The 17,814-nt window shown below is 40.9% G+C and overlaps 3 protein-coding genes across 4 annotated transcripts; 2 read left to right on the top strand and 1 right to left on the bottom strand.

Annotated features, from left to right (window-relative positions):
• Positions 1-1,756: 1,756 nt before the first annotated feature.
• Positions 1,757-7,897, top strand: LOC104419022 (protein LAZ1). The gene is given in 10 exon segments (XM_010030524.3): positions 1,757-1,951; positions 2,670-2,922; positions 3,036-3,092; positions 3,407-3,515; positions 3,629-3,813; positions 3,921-4,009; positions 4,911-5,172; positions 5,758-6,009; positions 7,090-7,113; positions 7,115-7,897. Coding segments are annotated over 9 exon segments (1,464 nt in total). The 5' UTR covers positions 1,757-1,951; positions 2,670-2,769; the 3' UTR covers positions 7,448-7,897.
• Positions 7,898-8,194: 297 nt separating this feature from the next.
• LOC104419021 (metal-independent phosphoserine phosphatase) lies at positions 8,195-10,522 on the bottom strand. The gene is made up of 6 exons (XM_010030521.3): positions 10,313-10,522; positions 9,965-10,045; positions 9,362-9,490; positions 9,006-9,068; positions 8,789-8,913; positions 8,195-8,611 (listed from the first exon to the last, which is right to left on the bottom strand). The coding sequence occupies exons 1-6, from the start codon at positions 10,427-10,429 to the stop codon at positions 8,422-8,424; spliced, it is 705 nt and encodes a 234-aa protein (XP_010028823.2). The 5' UTR covers positions 10,430-10,522; the 3' UTR covers positions 8,195-8,421.
• A 1,377-nt stretch (positions 10,523-11,899) lies between these two features.
• Positions 11,900-14,709, top strand: LOC104419019 (isocitrate dehydrogenase [NAD] regulatory subunit 1, mitochondrial). Of its 2 annotated transcripts, none has more exons than XM_010030520.3 (4): positions 11,900-12,538; positions 13,416-13,643; positions 13,818-13,896; positions 14,104-14,709. In XM_010030520.3, the coding sequence occupies exons 1-4, from the start codon at positions 12,011-12,013 to the stop codon at positions 14,376-14,378; spliced, it is 1,110 nt and encodes a 369-aa protein (XP_010028822.2). In that variant the 5' UTR covers positions 11,900-12,010; the 3' UTR covers positions 14,379-14,709. The 2 variants fall into 2 exon arrangements, with proteins under 2 accessions (XP_010028822.2, XP_010028821.2); XM_010030519.3 differs by having other exon boundaries at positions 13,404-13,643.
• The last annotated feature ends 3,105 nt before the right edge of the window (positions 14,710-17,814 follow it).

The following is a 17,814-nucleotide window of genomic DNA, read 5'->3' as shown; positions in this document are numbered from 1 at the left end:
TTTGTATAATTTTATATTTCTTTTAATTTTTAAATTTTTAAATTTTATTTTTTAAATTTTCTTATTTATTTTCCTTTTTTTTTTTTATTCTTTTGGCCGGTCGCCACCTCGCCACGCCGAGCCGGCCATGGGCGGCGGCCTCGACCATGGCCGACGAGGGCCGAGGGGCGGCCTCGACCATGGCCGACGACCGACCGACGAGGGCGGCGGCCTCGCCCGGCCATGGCGAGACTCACCGTAGTTGGGTGAGGCTCGACCTTGCCTTGGTTGGGCGAGCTCGACCTCGCCCAACTGGCGCGCGAGGTCGGCCTCGCCTTGCCTTGCCAGTGGCCGGCGACGCTCTGGCGAGGTTGCCAACCCTTTGCGACCGGTCACCGGCGACCAACCAAAGAAAAAGAAAGAAAAAGAAGAGGAAAAGAAGAAGAAAATGAAAGAGAGAGAAAAGTGTTCATAAATTTTGTAAAACAAAGCAAAAACAAAATCTTTTTGTTTTTGTTTCCGTTCCGATGTGTTTTTGGGAACAAAAAAATAATTTTGGAACAAAAACGCAAACAAACGCATTTTTGTTCCTTAACAAAAATTTGTGTTCCTAGGAACAGAAACACATTTAAACAAATGCGCCCTTAATGTACACAGTTGATGCGGACATAAACTATTTTATTTACCTTTTAAAATTTTCTAAATTTCTTATAATTTTTTTATTTTTATTTTATTTTATTCTTTTCCTCTTTTTCTTCGAAGTTCGGGGAGGGTCATGCATCGACCATCACCAAACTTGGTAGAACAAGAAGGAAAATCAAGAAAGAAATAAGAAAATAATAAAATTTAAGAAAATTCAAAAAATTTAAAATGAGGTTAACATTACAAAAAATTATAAATTGGTATATATGTGACAAATTTACTCTAAACTAATTTTTTGACCACCTCAAACCTCAAACTAGTGTATTGATGATGAATTTATTTAAAACTAATTTTTAACTACAAAAAAAAATTGTTAAACCATGATAAATTTATTGCGCACTAATTTTTTAACCATGAAAACTCCAAATTTGTACACTTTGGACAAATTTATCATCCATTATTTTCCGTTAAATTTTACCATTCAATTTGTTAACATGGTATGGTGAAATCACAAGTTCACGTGGAAATCAATATGATTAATATCATGAAAGATCCCAAAATTATCGCAAATGTGCCATTAGATTGGTCATAAATGTATAAATTTGGAATTTTTTATAATATTTACCTTATCAATACCATACCACATCATCATATGTCATTCATGTCAAGAATTTAACAATAAAATTTGAAGGAAGTTAATAGAAAGTAAATTTGTTATGGATATACCAGTTTTGGATTTTCGATGGTCAAAAAATTAATTTATAATATATTTGTCACTGGTATATAAATTTGGAGTAAATTTGGAATTTTTGGAGGTCAAAAAATTAAAATGGAGTTAATTTGTTACATATATATTTTGTGATATTAACCCTTTAAAATATTATGAAAATTCACGTCAACACCAACTATGCTTTTTAGGACGATCAATGTTCACGTTAATAATTTTTTGCCAAAATTGGTCGGAAATACTGCATTAGCAAATTGCCAAAAGATTTTTAATGGAATAGGTTTACGATTTCCCACACGTGTTACATAATATTGTCGTGGTAAATAGGGGAAATGATGAAATATAATCAAAATATAAGAAAATAAATTTCCCTTGAAAAAAAAGTGACTTCCAAAATATACTTCAATAAAATTCATTTTTTCTGCAAGCGAATGGTGCCTGACTCAGCTAGAAACTCCATGGAAAAGCTTCCGTTGAATCGTTGAGACGGAATTCTAGGGCTCGCGGAGGAATTCCATTTCCGCAGAAAACGAGGAATCCATGTCCGGCAACGTGGTCGAGCTGGGCGTGCGAGCGACAGGCTTTTCCTCGACGCTTCTCGAGGTAAATTGAACTGTAATTCGACGGGAACGCCGGAGATTCCTTCGTGGGTTCGCCTGAATCCGGGGAGTCGTTGTCCGGCGTCGATCCCGTCCTTCGATTTCGTACCGCGCGAGAAGAAGATGGTCGTGCGGTTAATGGGCGATTTGGTATTGATGAGAAAGGGGTCTGGGATGGGGTGTTTTGGCATGTTGGGCTTAAGACTAGATTTGGCCAAAGGCATGCTCTCGAACTTTGTCCCGAAGTTTGCTTCTTTATGGAAAATCGTGGGGATTACGCTCCCTACTTCTTTGGATTTATTCACCTACTGTACCTGATTTCGCATTTCTCAGTTAGCTTGTTTGTTTCTTTTTTCTGTTCGGTTGTTCTCTGTAGTTCTCTGCGTTTCTGTTGACTTCTGGGCACCCAAGACGGAGGGAAATTAGTTCAGTCTGAGTGCAAAGCATGCTTTTTTCTCTCCTTTAGTTTTAAGTAGCGGGACATGGGTGCATTCTTGTAGTTGTACATTTCGTTGGTTTCATATCGTCACTCCTCAGTCGTCTGATTAATCGTATCGTGATGAACCCATCTTCATTTTGAAGTGATAATAATACCTTATGAATGGTAGGTGGAGTTCTTGTAGTGGTTGTTACTTTGACATAAACGTAATTTCTTTAGTGAGAAGAGTTTCTTTTAGATTGGAACTCTTGCTTTTCTTAACATCTGTAATGTTTATGAGCAGGTCTGCATATCTCGATGGGGATGTTTATGATTAACAACTGGGTGCAATACCTGGGGCGTCTCTCAATCCATTATGCTGGTTATCTTTGAAGAGATAGCTGATGAAGATTTTTACTTATCGAGATCTCATCATTTTCTTGACATACACAGCTCCTACATGGGCAACTGTAGTTGCTGGTGCGTTTGTGCTCGTGACTCTCGCTCTCTCGATCTACCTTTTATTTGAGCACTTAGCAGCCTACAAAAATCCCGAGGTATATTTCTTTTTCTTGAATGCTAAGATCTTCGTCGACACCATGTTTAGGTTGTGACTGCACATTATTTTATATATCGCTTTGACCCCTCCCTTTCTTCTCTTGCTAATCAGGAGCAAAAGTTTCTCATTGGCGTCATCCTTATGGTTCCGTGTTATGCGGTAGAGTCAGTAAGTTGTACAGAGATAAACTTGATTCATTGTGTGTAAAAGTCTGAGATGCAGAACATTTTATGTTCCTGTCTGGTGATACCAAGTGTACCTTCTTTTCTTGGATGATTGATACTCTTTTTTTGCACAGGAAATGACCTGGTTTTAACACGTACGCATGCACTATATTGCAAATGCTGATATACTTGCATATGTATTCTTACATGAATTCTTTCACAATTATGCTGCCTTTGTGTGGGATAGTATTGTGCCACCTTTTGGCACCTATCATATGTTGTAATATTTTGATCCCTAATTCAGATGTTTACTAGCAGTTTGTCTCATTGGTGAATCCATCAATTAGTGTTTATTGTGAAATACTGCGAGATGGCTATGAGTCCTTTGCAATGTATTGCTTCGGGAGATACCTCGTCGCATGCTTGGGTATGCCCATTTTCTAAGTTTTGATTTACTTTCCTGGCTTCTCTTTAATTATCTGACAGATATCGGATGAATCCTCGTTTGATAGCCTTTTCTTTTGTTGACCTTTCTTTCAGGGGGCGAAGAGAGGACTGTCGAGTTTATGGAAAGACAAGGACGTACTGCTACTAAAGATCCTCTATTAGAACATTATTCTGAACACGGCATTGTGAAGCATCCTTTTCCAATGAATTATGTCTTGAAACCGTGGAAACTCGGTCAATGGTTCTACCAAGTTATCAAGATTGGAATTGTTCAATATGTATGTATTACTTGTGAAGCTTTACTCTGCAGCTCTGCTCTTTATTTTTCTTCCATGGCTTAGCTATCTCAGTCTTAGACAGTGCAAAATGTGCTTTTGTCTGGCAGATGATAATAAAGGCTCTAAGTGCTGTCCTAGCTGTAATTCTTCAAGCCTTCAATGTATACTGTGACGGAGAATTTGAGTGGGGATGTGGGTGAGTATATCATGAATACTTTTTTCAGAAGTTATGTGAGTGGTGATAAATCTATCTATGCTTTCTTCATTATTGTTAAAACTTAAGTTTCTCTATTTTATATTGGGGAGCACCTGCCTGTTACTATCTCTTTAGTCTCTGAGGTGATTTCTGTTTATCAGTTTTCAAGTTTCTACTATAGTTAAATACATACTCTTTCTTAATGTTTCTGTGGATTCTCGAACTTCTCATTAATAAACTGATTAAACCGGGACATTGAATAGTTGCACTTGGAAGCACGCCAGCTCCTTTCCCTTTTATTAATGAAACAAGCTAACTTGGGCCTCTATAAAGTTAGCACTTGAATTAACTTTTTCATCCCTTCATCGAGGCTCGAGTTTTCATAGTACTATCTCTAGTCAGTAGCTTAATAGTATCATTAATTGTTTGCTTAGATTTTAGGAATAAGAGGAATATTTTGCTGTTCAAGTGAAAATGAGTTTGGACATCTAAGAAACTCACAGACAACACCTATCAAGGTTCATATTCATGGCATGGCCAGAGCATATTATTGAGCACTTAAGACTAAAGGGCCCCTTTCATCTGGAGAGATGCTAGATTGTCTTTCAAATTATCAGTGGGTGTTAATATTGTTGTGATCTCCTGTAAATGAGGTTATTATGTTACTATTCTAGGAAAAAATCTGAGTCGGATGTTTTTACCATATAAACTAAGCTTGTAGCAAGAAATTTTGCAATTAATTTAGTGCAAATCACCTTAACTGCAACATGTACTTTTATAATTTTGACACATGGACCCTGAAATGGTTTAACAGCATTCCTATGATTCACAAGACTCTGGCATTATTTGAAGTCTTATTTGTAGATTTTACTAATTTGTTTGTCTTATCTTGTTCTTGCAGATACCCTTACATTGCTGTTGTTCTAAATTTCAGCCAGTCCTGGGCTCTGTACTGCTTAGTTCAGTTTTACACTGTCACCAAGGACGAATTGGCACATATAAAACCATTGGCCAAGTTTCTCACATTTAAGTCGATTGTGTTTTTGACTTGGTGGCAGGGCGTTGCAATAGCTATTCTGTACGCCCTTGGTTTGTTTAAAAGTCCTATAGCTCAAGCTTTGCAGTTTAAGTCAAGTGTGCAAGACTTCATTATCTGTATAGAGGTAGATTTTTTTTTTTTTTTTTTATTTCTTATGCATGTCTTCTTTCCAAGGTGGTTGTCACATTAGTAATGATATGAATATTGGTGGGGCCTATTTTATTTATGCCATATGTTTTTTAAGGTTGAGTGAAGCTTGGTTAATAGAGGCTATTGCATACGGTCCATATAGGTGCACAAACTCTGCTTCTGTATTGCCGGAAAGTTTGATTTCAGATTGTTTCCTGTCATGATCTAATGGACTGATTTCCTTACATGATGTATGATTATCTTAGTTACTCTGGTATTGTCTATCTTCCCGTTTAAATGTGATATATGGGAATGCTTGCCACAGATTTACTCATTAAAGCCTAATGTATTTGCTCCTATCTACATTGCCGTCTTTTGTGCATCTGCAATATAGTTTTGGACCATATTAGCACTTTGTACGAAGGATCCTCACAAATTTTCTTTTCCAAGTTTTTAGTTTGATTGTTCTCCTTGGTTAAAAGTAAATGATAATTAATGAAAACAAAGTGAAGGTTTAAACTGTCCAAGATTCCCAGGGAAAAAAGAAGGGTTTAACGGGTTTGCTTATTCACCAGTGCAGATGGGAATCGCTTCTGTTGTACATCTTTATGTATTCCCAGCAAAACCGTATGAGCTTATGGGAGACCGATTCACTGGAACCATCTCAGTTCTTGGAGACTATGCATCTGTTGATTGCCCTCTGGATCCTGATGAGGTTAGGGACAGTGAGCGCCCCACAAAGTTACGCCTTCCCCAGCCTGATGCTGATATAAGGAGTGGAATGACTATCACAGAAAGTGTGCGGGATGTTTTTGTAGGTGGTGGTGGACATGTAAGTTATTTGCTCATCTTTAATCTACTGCCCTACCTTTATCTTTAAGATGAAGCTTTGAGTTTCCTACATATACAAAATAAAGCCACCCTCGTGGGAAGATCGAATTGTTTTCATTGTTCTGTTTTTAAGCACTGCATAACAAGCAACATGGAGAACTTACTGGCGGTATTTTGGAAGTGCTCAATGACTCTATGTTTTTGCGTTTCACTGAGTTTCTTTCTTTTGTTCTGAAATGTGACTATCTAATCTGTTAATGAATTTAAAGATGTTAGATCATAAAGTTAACCTTTATTTTTCTACAACCATTTGGAGAATAAGTGCGGGAATGACTGTTTTTATTGCTTTGAGGAAGTTGCTGGTGGCCAATTGACCATGCACTCTTGCCATATTCATAGTAATGACAACTATAATTTTTGCTTTTGCATTTTGGATGCATGCTTCCATTTAGTCAAAGTAACAATTTTTTAGTATGGTTAGATAGCGGGCCTTTTCCAGGTGGTGTGTGCATGTATCTCATTCTTTTTACAAAATACAGTCCTGTTGATGGAGGGAGAGTATCAGACTTCTGTGTTTCAGATCATTCCTTACTGAGATTCAGTGGGTGATTGTAAAATAGGGTTGAATACTTAGAAGTAGGAATTTACTTTAGAAACTTCTTAATAAATTGCTGGCTGCCTCTGCAATTTGATTGTTATGGTCATGACACATTTATCTTCACAGGAAAAGAGTTTGTCGTAATTGAAGATAAAAGCTGTCACTTTCAGAGTTACTTCTGGAAACACGCTAGAACCCTTCTCTTCTCACTGGGAGGACAAAGAATGATCGGAATTTTTTTTTACAACAGGGTGACGTTAGTGTATTTTTATGCAATGCAACTTGCAGGACCTATTTGACGGAAGAAAGTGATATATGACTTTCAGGGGACGAGGAAAGCTTATTGATTTTTTTATTGTTTGTGTGAAGTGAGGGATATGGAAAAATGCCTCTCCTATAGTTTTAAGCTCTTGCAGTTATAATTCTGAGAAAATATTTCATATTGCCTCTCCTCTTATGACTTGCTATTTCACTCTTGAACAGATTGTGAATGATGTGAAGTTCACCAATGACCCAGGCAGTAGAACCTGTGGAGAAAGGGATTACAAGATTCAATGAGAAGTTGCACAAGATCTCTCAAAATATAAAGAGACATGACAAAGATAAGAGAAGAACAAAGGACGACAGCTGCATTGCTTCATCATCATCCACACGGAGAGTGATCCGTGGAATAGACGACCCCCTGTTGAATGGCAGCTTTAGTGACAGTGGTGTTTCAAAAGCAAAGAAGCACCGCCGGAAATCAGGACATACGAGTGGAGAAAGTGGAGGTGAAAGCAGCAGCGACCAAAGTTATGGTGGGTACCAGGTCAGGGGCCGGCGGTGGATTACCAAGGACTAGTTGGTGAGGAACAAGTGCATCAATTTGAAGTTCTTTTCTGAGATTGCTTCTGATAGGTTGAACCTGAATTCCCTCCACGAATGGCTTTTTATCTTGGGTCAATGTCATCTAGGTCGGCCATTTCATTCTGCACGCCGAGAAAAGCCTCACAAGTTTTGGTCAACATCTATATATTCTCTTCCCAGATGCTTATACTAATGAGGAAGCAATCCGCATGATGGTAGCTGACTGTGGTTGAGTGCCATAGGCGATGGTTTTTTGAAGTCCCTGTGGCTCATCTCATTATCGGCGCCAGGGATGAGGGATCTCTGTGTCATTTGTGAATCATTTTCTTTGTTTTTGAATGCTTCCGGTGTTACCGGCCAAAAAAGTTAAACAGATAAATGGCATGTTTATGTAAAACAGGTTCCTCTCTGCTGCTGGATTTAGATACTTTTCTAATTACCTGAATTGCCAATTGTGTAAGCGAGTCCCGTGGATTAAAGCAGATCGCCATAGTTGTGAGTGAAATTGGTGTCTGAACTTTGCAGCAGACCGACATGGCGATGTGGGACATTCTTTAGTGAGAAACTTTCTGGAGAATGTAATATGATTTGGAGGAAAAATAGGTGCAGATTATCTTCTCTGACGCTACGACTGAATGAATTCGAAGCTGAAGAGCTGGGACAAGGCTTGCTGCACCCTTTTTAGACAACTTCAGAACATGGACGTTAAACATATTGAAGAGGCAGATATGGCGTTGACAGAGTAAAATGGCTATGTCTATTCTCAACCATGCTTTTACGTCAAAACCTCTAGGCTCTATTAACCTCTTCGTGGATGAGAAACAAGTTCTATAGTACGCAGCTACTAATATTGCAAAAAATGTATTCATAATTATTCTTAACACTGTCAATGAATTTATCAGAATCTGGTCCAGCCATGTAAGTCCGCCAAATTCAAAAGGCCGATAAACCAAAGCAAAAGGCCAAGAACTATGCGAGTGCCCTGAGTTCTCCGGTAAGCAAGGCGAACTTCCGGTGTTGTGACAAGACTGCAAAGGTTCTGGTTGCTTGTATGCTTGATGAAAACTCGTTAATGTTTGAATTTCCTATTTTAGCTGCAGAAACTATAGTCTGCAAAATCTGCAGTGGATCACCATGGCTAACGATCAATACAGCACATCTGTCAAAAGAGAGGATCAGTTAACGACTTACGCAAAGGATATTGTGTCGGCTGTGACCTAGCAGACGATGGTGCAAAGAAAGCGGATGTTTTGCTTGTGTGTATAGATACCGTTGGCACATGTTAGTTCTTCCTCTTCCTTTCTAAACAGTCTTAACGATAATAAAATGCAATTACCCTTGAAAGTCTGTCTCAATGTCCACCATAGCTTTTGCAAGTCTGGAAGCAACATCATCGACACATTCTCCGCCTTCTGGCTTCTGGAATGGATCTTTCTCATCAAGTGCCCATATTTCAGTGTACTGATTGAGAACAGGAAGGAGAAACACTAATCAGCCAATCGAGACAGCACGGAGACAGTACGCTGAGAATGAAGTTGCTGAAACTTGCTTACTTTATCATGTGACTTGAGCTCAAATGAAGGACCGAAATAACGTTCCCGAAGATCCACTATCGCCTACCAAACGAAGCAGCAGCTCTAGTATGTTAACTTGTTAATTCACGAGCAAGGAGAACATACACTATCCAAGTCCGGAATGCCTTGAATTACATTATCTCATATGAATTACATTATCTCATACAGCCAAATAGATCAAGTAGGACTAGGACGTCCTCAACAAGTTCACTAATTATGCTTGATTGGAGAAGTTTTCTGAATTAGTCCTCTTGCATTTATCAATGGCTATCACGCGTGACACTTCTCTATGCCAAGATTACATTGAATGAGCTCTTGAAAGGAAAATAGCTTACCTTGCATTGTGGACCCTCGAATGGAATATTCAGAACCGACGCAACAACTCTCGCAGTGTGGCTGGTTCTCGCAAATGGTGAGTAACAAATACGGACATTCTCTAGCGGAATATCATTTTCTTTCAGTGCCTGCACAAGCATCTCCGTCAATTCACTAAAGCACCGTGATCCTGCACTGGAGATTGCAAGACACCAAGTTTCTCATCTAAATGTTTACTCTGTCATTATCAGGAAGTATACTTCGTCGCCGATCATGTCCTGAACAATCCTCTAGTGTGGACAATATTATCATCTTCGGAAAAAGCTTCTTTCAAGTTAGAAGTTAATTTCACCCCTCTTCATCAGCATGGAAACAGAAGAGTCTCCGACTATGAAACAGTATAAGCATGTGTGTTAATCAACTTCTTGAAACTACCATAACAAACCTCTCCGTGTCAAATTGGATTCCCTTATCAAAGACTCACACCCTGATCCGCGAGGCGGAAATCCATTGAATTAAAATTGGAGCCCCATTCATTAGCTAGAATCTCATGAACTCGAGCACGACGCACAATGAACGATAAAGAACCACGAAAGCATAGCTCTCTCAGGAAACTCCCGAACCTGGAGAAAGAGCTCGCCGGCCATTCGCGCCTGATCGACACCATCTGAGGCCAATGCATACTCCGGAAGCGTGCCATTTTCCTAGAAAGATATCACCCCCCAAGATCCCGGATCAGCAACGAGCCCAAATCAAATTCAGAGAGCCAACAAGCGCAGCATAATCAACGTCGCAAGTTAGCTAAAAACGCGAACCCAGAGGCCAAAATCGCATCTTTTTCCCAATCCATTGCGAGCAGAGACGATCGCGCGTCACATGAAACCAGAATCCAGTACTGGGTTTCGCCACGTATCGTACGTAATTTGCCCAGAATCAGAAAGCGAGAGAGAGGGAGCGAGGGAGAGACGAACCAGCGAGGAAACGATGAGGCCCCTCTCGTTGGGGATGCTCTTGCCGTGCCGCAAGACCCAGTACCTGTTCCTCAACCCCGCCGCCGCCGCCGCCGCCGCCGCCGCCGCCGTCTCCATTTCCACGGGAGAGCTCACCTCGTCCCCCAGCACAATTTTAACAGACGGAATCGCGGGGCAGACCACTGTCGACACGACACGTTTGTTGATCGTCCGCACTAGGGGTGAGCAGCGGTCTAGGTTGTTGATCGTCCGCACGATCAAGAAACGGGTTGGTTTTCGATCCTAGAGTTTTAGATGAACCCTAAACCAACCCCTGTATATTATATTATATTATATTATATTATATATAATTATCTTATATATTCAAACAAGTAAAATATACATTATATTATATTATATTATATTATATTGAAATGTTCATCAATAGTACTAATAGTTTACCCTTTACCCAAAAAAAAAAATAGTACTAATAGTAATTTTAATTTAAAACTTTTGTTGAGTATTAATTAAGTGTCATTTGTTTTGTTTTCGGGTGTTTAAAAGTTCAAGTGAATTAACAAAATGTGAAGTTATATATTCATGGTTTATATTAAGTATTTTGAACTTTTTATGATTTAATTGTATTTTACTAATGAATTTTAGCTGCACTTTGCTTTTCAATTTGTGTCAAATGGTAGAAGTTTTTGAAGAGTAGAGTAAGTCTTTGCAATGATTCTTTACGGTGATTTGTTAGTCAAGTGGTATGAAACTCATTTTTTGGTTGAGTGGACTCTACATGATCAAATGTAGGAAAACGCTTTTGCATATGATGTTATGAATATTAAAGAAAGATGATTACAAGAACTTTCCATCTTATCCCATATCTCGATGAGCGGTTACTTGAGATACGAAATTTCTATTATTGTGTCATCTTGAATTTGCTAAATATGTATTGGTATTTATATGCCGTATTATTGATGGATGTGATTTGATGTTTGTTTTTTTCCAAAATTCTAGTGCAAGGGCAATTTAATCCACCTAAGTTTTGGTGACATATGTCGATGATGATGCTCCAAAATTCTAGTGCGTGGTCCATTTACTATTTAGTTATACAAAAAAAGTAAAAATAGCGCCGCCTAAGAATTTTTTGAATTTTTATTAAGTAAACGAATCATCATAAAATGCCTTGCAACAAAATCCTCTTAACCGGTCCCAGTTGGACAATCTTTGGATCATTGATGTTCAGTTGAGTTGGAACTTCACTAAAAACATGGTTGATAGTGCCTATCCACTTGATTTACAGGGACAATTAGTTGTTTATCTAGCTGCGTTTTTTATTTTAATGTCTTGGTACCACACATCTAGTATTTCATAATTTCTTTTTGGGTGTCTTACATCTTGCTTTTCCATAGAATATACTCAGGTCCAAGTGGATTTATAGTTAAATAAGAAGTGAAAATAGCGCCTCCCAAAATAAATTTAAAATTTTTATTAACGGCAAATTATCATAAAATACCCTGTTCGTTTTGATGGGCAAAAAGGAGAAAAGAAAAAGGAATAAGAAATTTCCGGAAGATATATTATTAAGCCGAGCGTGCTTTCTCTCTGTTTCCCACGCGCGCATGCGCGCGAGTTTTCTACCCGCCCTCTCCCTGCTGTCTGCTCAAAAGCCACACCTAACCAGCGCTCCTCCGCTCAATCACCGCCGATCGCTCCGCCATGGCTCGCCGGGCCCTCACCCTTCCCCATCCTCAAGCGCCTCTCCGGTGCGGCACCGGCCGCCTCCTCCCGCCCTCCCAGCCCGCCCGGACCGTCACCTACATGCCCCGCCCCGGCGACGGCACCCCGCGCGCCGTGACCCTGATCCCCGGCGACGGGGTCGGCCCCCTGGTCACCGCCGCCGTCGAGCAGGTCATGTCGGCGATGCACGCGCCCGTCTACTTCGAGGCCTACGAGGTCCACGGCGACATGAAGCGGGTGCCGGAGGAGGTGATCGAGTCGATACGGAAGAACAAGGTGTGCCTCAAGGGCGGGCTGAGGACTCCCGTCGGGGGCGGGGTCAGCTCGCTGAACGTGCAGCTGAGGAAGGAGCTCGATCTGTACGCCTCGCTCGTGAACTGCTTCAACCTGCCCGGGCTGCCCACGCGGCACGAGGGGGTGGACATCGTGGTGATCAGGGAGAACACGGAGGGCGAGTACTCCGGCCTCGAGCACGAGGTGGTTCCCGGAGTCGTGGAGAGCCTTAAGGTACGGGCAAAGTCTGTTCTTTGTTTTCGGCTTGTTTGAACAGCTGGTGTTCTTGTTGGGTTTAGTTGTGTAAAGTCATTTTGATATGCTTTAGTGAGAAACGACGACTGAGTGACGATTTTTCTGTGGCTAGTTTAGTCTCTTAGAACGGAGACATGTTTATATGTTGATGGATTCACATGTGAAACATGGCGGAAAATTTTGCCAAATTCTCGGGTGCTCGTGAAAATAATGCTGGCTGAGAATTGAGAAGCATACTGCTCCTGAGAAATCAACTAGGTTGCTGCTGCAAAATTGTGGGTTCGTAAGTTGACATTTCCGAATTGTGTACTCCCTGTGTGTTATGAATGGGTACTGTTAGAGGTGCCGCCTAGCAGGCTAAGCTGGTTGACTGATGGCATGGAGTGTTAGCTGTCAGGTCTGGCTGGCTGGAATGCGGGGATTATTTTTAAAGGGATGAGACTTGCATCATTTTACTAGGATAAGGCCTTTGCTGAACTGATGATTGCTCGTGACTTGCCTCAATGATGTTCTTTAATGATGAGAAGGATGAAGACCACCGACAGTTAAAGCGTTGATGATGGGATTTTTCCTAGACAGATAGAACTTCAAAGCTTTATTGATTGGTCTGCTTCTACATATGTTGCCATTGTGTCTTGTGTCACTAAGCACAGTTCTCTTGATTGTAAGTGTCGATTACTTGATATGCAATCTGTTATCAGAGCTCCCATCAAATACTATATGTTTCTGAGTCAGATTGTTCCTCTGCCGTCGGGGTGTGTGTGTGCGTGTGCATGTGTGTCTGTGTGTGTTTGTTGAGTTAAGGAATTTTGTAGCCTCTGTTGCTCATTGAATGATTTGCTAGGTGATTACAAAGTTCTGCTCAGAACGCATTGCAAAATATGCATTTGAATATGCATACTTAAACAACAGAAAGAAGGTGACAGCTGTCCACAAAGCCAACATCATGAAACTTGCTGATGGCTTATTTTTAGAATCTTGTCGGGAGGTCGCAACAAAATATCCAAGCATCAAGTACAACGAGATTATAGTTGATAATTGCTGCATGCAACTTGTTTCAAAGCCTGAGCAATTTGACGTGATGGTATGTTCAGTTGTTCTTCTCTTCTCTTCCTGTTTGGGTTTATGTACTTTAGTCTTCAGGAAGCTGTTTAAGAGTTCTAATCACCAAGTTTTTCTAGTGTAGCTCTGATATTGTACTGTATTTCTTTCATGTTCTGTCCAAATAATGTGAGTTTTCCTCTTTCTTAATAAATAGGTGACTCCAAATCTTTATGGCAATTTAGTAGCCAATACAGCAGCTGGTATTGCCGGAGGAACAGGTGTTATGCCTGGAGGTATCATTACTTTCCCCTTTATTTGTTTGGAAATTTACCTTTCCTCTGGGTGATATGTGGAATTAGACTCTCATGGGATTAAGTTTTTTTTTTTTTTTTTTGGTGAAAACTCATGGGATTAAGTTGATTTAAGGGAGTTCCCCAAAATTGCCTTCTAATGCAATTGCTTTGGATATCTCATCAATTGTTGACTTTTTAATGGTCCAGGCAATGTGGGGGCAGACACTGCTGTTTTTGAACAAGGTGCTTCAGCAGGAAACGTTGGGAATGAAAAGATAATGGAGCAGAAGAAGGCAAATCCAGTGGCCTTGCTTCTCTCATCTGCTATGATGTTGCGGCACTTGCAATTTCCATCCTTTGCCGATCGACTTGAGACTGCAGTAAAGCGAGTTATCTCAGAGGGTAAAGTCCGGACAAAAGATCTCGGAGGAGACAGCACAACCCAGGAGGTTGTGGATGCCGTTATTGCTAATCTGGATTAACTGTTAGAACCTCCTTGTGATGGCTGAGTTATACTTCCGACCATACTCCTTGTGCCATTCTTGTATGTTTTGGTTCTTGAAATTGGTCCAATGTCAATTTTTTTGGGCCAACACTGCATAATTTATATACAGTGTGATCACTATCTGTAGATGAAGAGTTTTGTGAGGAAAATCCGTTTATATGGTCGCAAGTTATCTGTTTGATGGAAGTTAGCATACTTCCTCGTCTCTAAGGAGTATTTCTAATAAACCATCCTCTCATCATGACATTTGTACTTGTAAATTCCAGCTTCTGAATGAGCTATCCAATAAGCACATACTACGAACAGAATTGATTTAGGCCTTTGCTCATGATCCACTTGCTGTGCATGTACTTTTGTGGGGGGAATAGTTGGATAAGACAGAATTATAAAAAAATTTATAAGCACATTTACGACCATTTCCGATGGCTATTACGTTATTAACCCCGCACAGAAATCCTTTCGTCCCGTGCCTGAGAAGTAACTTGCCTAACCTAAGAGGCCAAGTGTGTCGAGGCAATGGTTTCCGCATCTTGAGTCTTCCGCCTCGAGAAACGAGAGGCCTCGAGTGCAGATCCTCCCCATTGTATCCATTCCTCGGACTAGTTCTGTTAGGGATTAGTCCGTTCCCAATTGGTGTTGAACAACTAGGCATAATCCCCGCCAGATAGGGGGGAAAATTTGCCTAACCTAAATACCAGACCATTGTGACCGGATTTGGATCCGTATCGACCTTCTATAAAAGGCTGCTAATAAGCTGTTAATATCTGCAACTCTTTGCCTGTTCTAGCCAACTTCCGAGCCACCTTCCCTGGGGAAAAGTAAAAGCCGTAAGGATGTGGAATTATGTTGTGTGCATTGTTTTTTTCTTCTTCTTTTTTGGTTATTATATTTTATCCAAGATTGATCAGAAGATCCATCGCACTGCTGCAACAACCATGAGCCAGGGTACCCCACCTCCAGGCTGCGAGGGCTTGCCCTTAATTGGGGAGACCCTTCACTTGATTCGGCCCAGTTACTCATACAGTCTTCATCGATTCATCAAAGGAAGAGTTTAAAAGTAACTTACTCCTAACCGGATGACCTGTACTGCGTGTTTACCTATTGAAGAATGCTTCTAACCGACCTTGTCTTTGCAGATATGGACCCATTTTTTGGACAAGCGTGGCCAGGCAACATGTTGTCGTGTCCTCTGATGCTCAATTCAACAATTATCTCATTCATCAGGAAGGAAGATTGGTCAAACTTTGGTACATGAACACATTCTCCAAGCTCTCAGCGCTTGAAGGCGAGGCGAGGGTAAACGCTATGGGAGTGGTTTACAGGTACCTGAGAAGCATTTCACTGAGCCATTTCGGTAACGAGAGCCTAAAGCAGAGCCAGCTTACTCGGATAGAAGAGATGGTTGGCAGAACACTGAGCATTTGATAAAACTGGAAGTCCGTAGAGGTCCAGAACTCTGCTGCATCGGTATATTCGGAGAATGCTTCAAACTCTCCTCCCAAGTAACAATACATGTACCTCAGTTGATAACGGAAGTACTTGAATATTGCAGATGACTTTCAAGTTGAATATGCAGTTCATGTTTCGCAGCCGTTTTGCCAAATCGCTAGAGACAATTGTCGAGAGATTAATCAAGGCTAAACTGAACGCATACACATTTCCCCTGAGCATACCGGGTACTGCGTACCATAATTTCCTGAAGGTACAAAGAGCAAAGACCTACTATTTGAGACATCCTTTGGATGTATAATGGTCTTACACTCATGTCAATGCTCAGGAGCAGAAGAAAATCAAAGACCTGTTTGCGAACATGATAAAGGAGAGGCTTAATTCAACCGGAACTTCTGATGGCCGAGGAGACCTTCTTGATCATGCCATCGCTGATATGCAGACCGAGCAGTTCTTGACCAAGGAATTAGTGTTCAACATCATGCTCGTAGTTCTTTATGCCAGCTTCGAGACGGTATCGACAGGAATCACTTTGATTGTCAACTTTCTATCAGCCCATCTTTCAGTCCTGGAAGAGTTACAGGTATGTAGGTAGCCAAAACTATTCTCCTTGTCCGCTCTAAGTACATAAATAAGAGCAATGCGAATGGCAATGTTCTGATCTTTTCACTTGGATATCGAGCTGAAGACGGGGCAATACTTTGAGAGGACAAAACGCGAGGCGCACCCTTGATTCGGACGAATACAGATAGATGACATTTACACATCAAGTCGATATCAGATGCTAACTCCCTTTCTTTCATCTTCATCTTGTTTTTTTTCCCCTGGAAGATGCAACCGAGTTGTTATGCATCGAGCCAAAAACACGACTCCTTGACAAGAGTGTCTCATGAATTTCCCGAGATGCAGGAGCTCGACTTGGTCACGATTTCAAAGAACTTAAGGCCATTCAGGGGAGGGATGAGACAATGCGCGATGGAGATCAGTATGTTAAGGCGGCCCTGGCAGTGTTTATACACGTCCTGGTGACTAAATACAGGTGTTACTAGCATCGATCGCTCTTTTCTCCTGGGACGATGGCTCTTGTCTAGGTTTTTCTTTGGTAGGAATGACATGATCTCATCCCTCATTCTCAGTTGCTCTCGATTTTCTTCGTAGGCGGACCAAAGTGAGAGGACGTGTGGCTTACAATCCGGTTGCAGGTTTTGGAGAGGGCTTGCACACTAAGGTCTCCGAAAGAACTTAGATCTCTCTCTCTCTATAACGCACACACTTACACACGCGTACAGACGCACGTGTGAAAATAAGTCTGTATTGGAATAACTCTGTTAGACGGAGGAAGATTGGATGGACAGATACTAAATAAAAAGGCCGCCCGCATCCATGATGGGGATCGCCAGTTATGACGATCTTTTTTCTGAAAAGGAGGCGGCCTTGACCAAGGCAATATTCTGGAAAATGAGAGATTCCTTTGCCAAGCTCATCCCCCACTTCAATAACGATTAGCAAGAATACACACGACGTTTATTCCCTATCATTTCTTCTCAAGAAAGTAAAATATCCCGAAAAAGAGAAAAAGAGACAGAAAATTGCACAAGCAATGCGTCCATTCCGATAGATAAGGTGGGGTATAAAATCAGAGCAGATATGCCATTCGAGAAACCAACTATTCCATTTATACATACGTCGTATCAATTTCAACAAATCCATCCACAGTCTAGTCACAGATCAATAGGGAGTTGATCCACAGATTGCGTCACAAGTTATACAACTGAAGGTGCCGGAATGATCAATCCCTCGTGATATTCTGAAGTTGCAGGATCCATCTGTAGAAAGTCCTTGGCTTTGCCCAATTCGACCTTAGCCATAAGAAATCGTCTACAAATATCTAAGGCATCAGCCCCCAAATCCCACTTTCTGCTTTAGGGATGCAACCTTGCTTAAATGAATTCCAGCTAGATTGA

The sequence above is a fragment of the Eucalyptus grandis genome, chromosome 9 (assembly GCF_016545825.1).
Source record: "Eucalyptus grandis isolate ANBG69807.140 chromosome 9, ASM1654582v1, whole genome shotgun sequence".
In the NCBI taxonomy this organism is placed as follows: Eukaryota; Viridiplantae; Streptophyta; class Magnoliopsida; order Myrtales; family Myrtaceae; genus Eucalyptus; species Eucalyptus grandis.
This window is presented reverse-complemented; position numbering and strand designations above follow the sequence as displayed.

Excerpts from the sequence above, each read along its gene's own strand:
- LOC104419021 (XM_010030521.3), bottom strand. The coding sequence starts at position 10,429 with ATGGAGACGGCGGCGGCGGCGGCGGCGGCGGCGGCGGCGGGGTTGAGG. Across the intron at positions 10,046-10,312 it reads GCCTCATCGTTTCCTCGCTG|GAAAATGGCACGCTTCCGGA; the intron begins GTTCGTCTCTCC and ends ATATCTTTCTAG. Across the intron at positions 9,069-9,361 it reads TCGAGGGTCCACAATGCAAG|GCGATAGTGGATCTTCGGGA; the intron begins GTAAGCTATTTT and ends TTCGTTTGGTAG.
- LOC104419019 (XM_010030519.3), top strand. The coding sequence starts at position 12,011 with ATGGCTCGCCGGGCCCTCACCCTTCCCCATCCTCAAGCGCCTCTCCGG. Across the intron at positions 13,644-13,817 it reads CTGAGCAATTTGACGTGATG|GTGACTCCAAATCTTTATGG; the intron begins GTATGTTCAGTT and ends CTTAATAAATAG. Across the intron at positions 13,897-14,103 it reads AACAGGTGTTATGCCTGGAG|GCAATGTGGGGGCAGACACT; the intron begins GTATCATTACTT and ends TTAATGGTCCAG.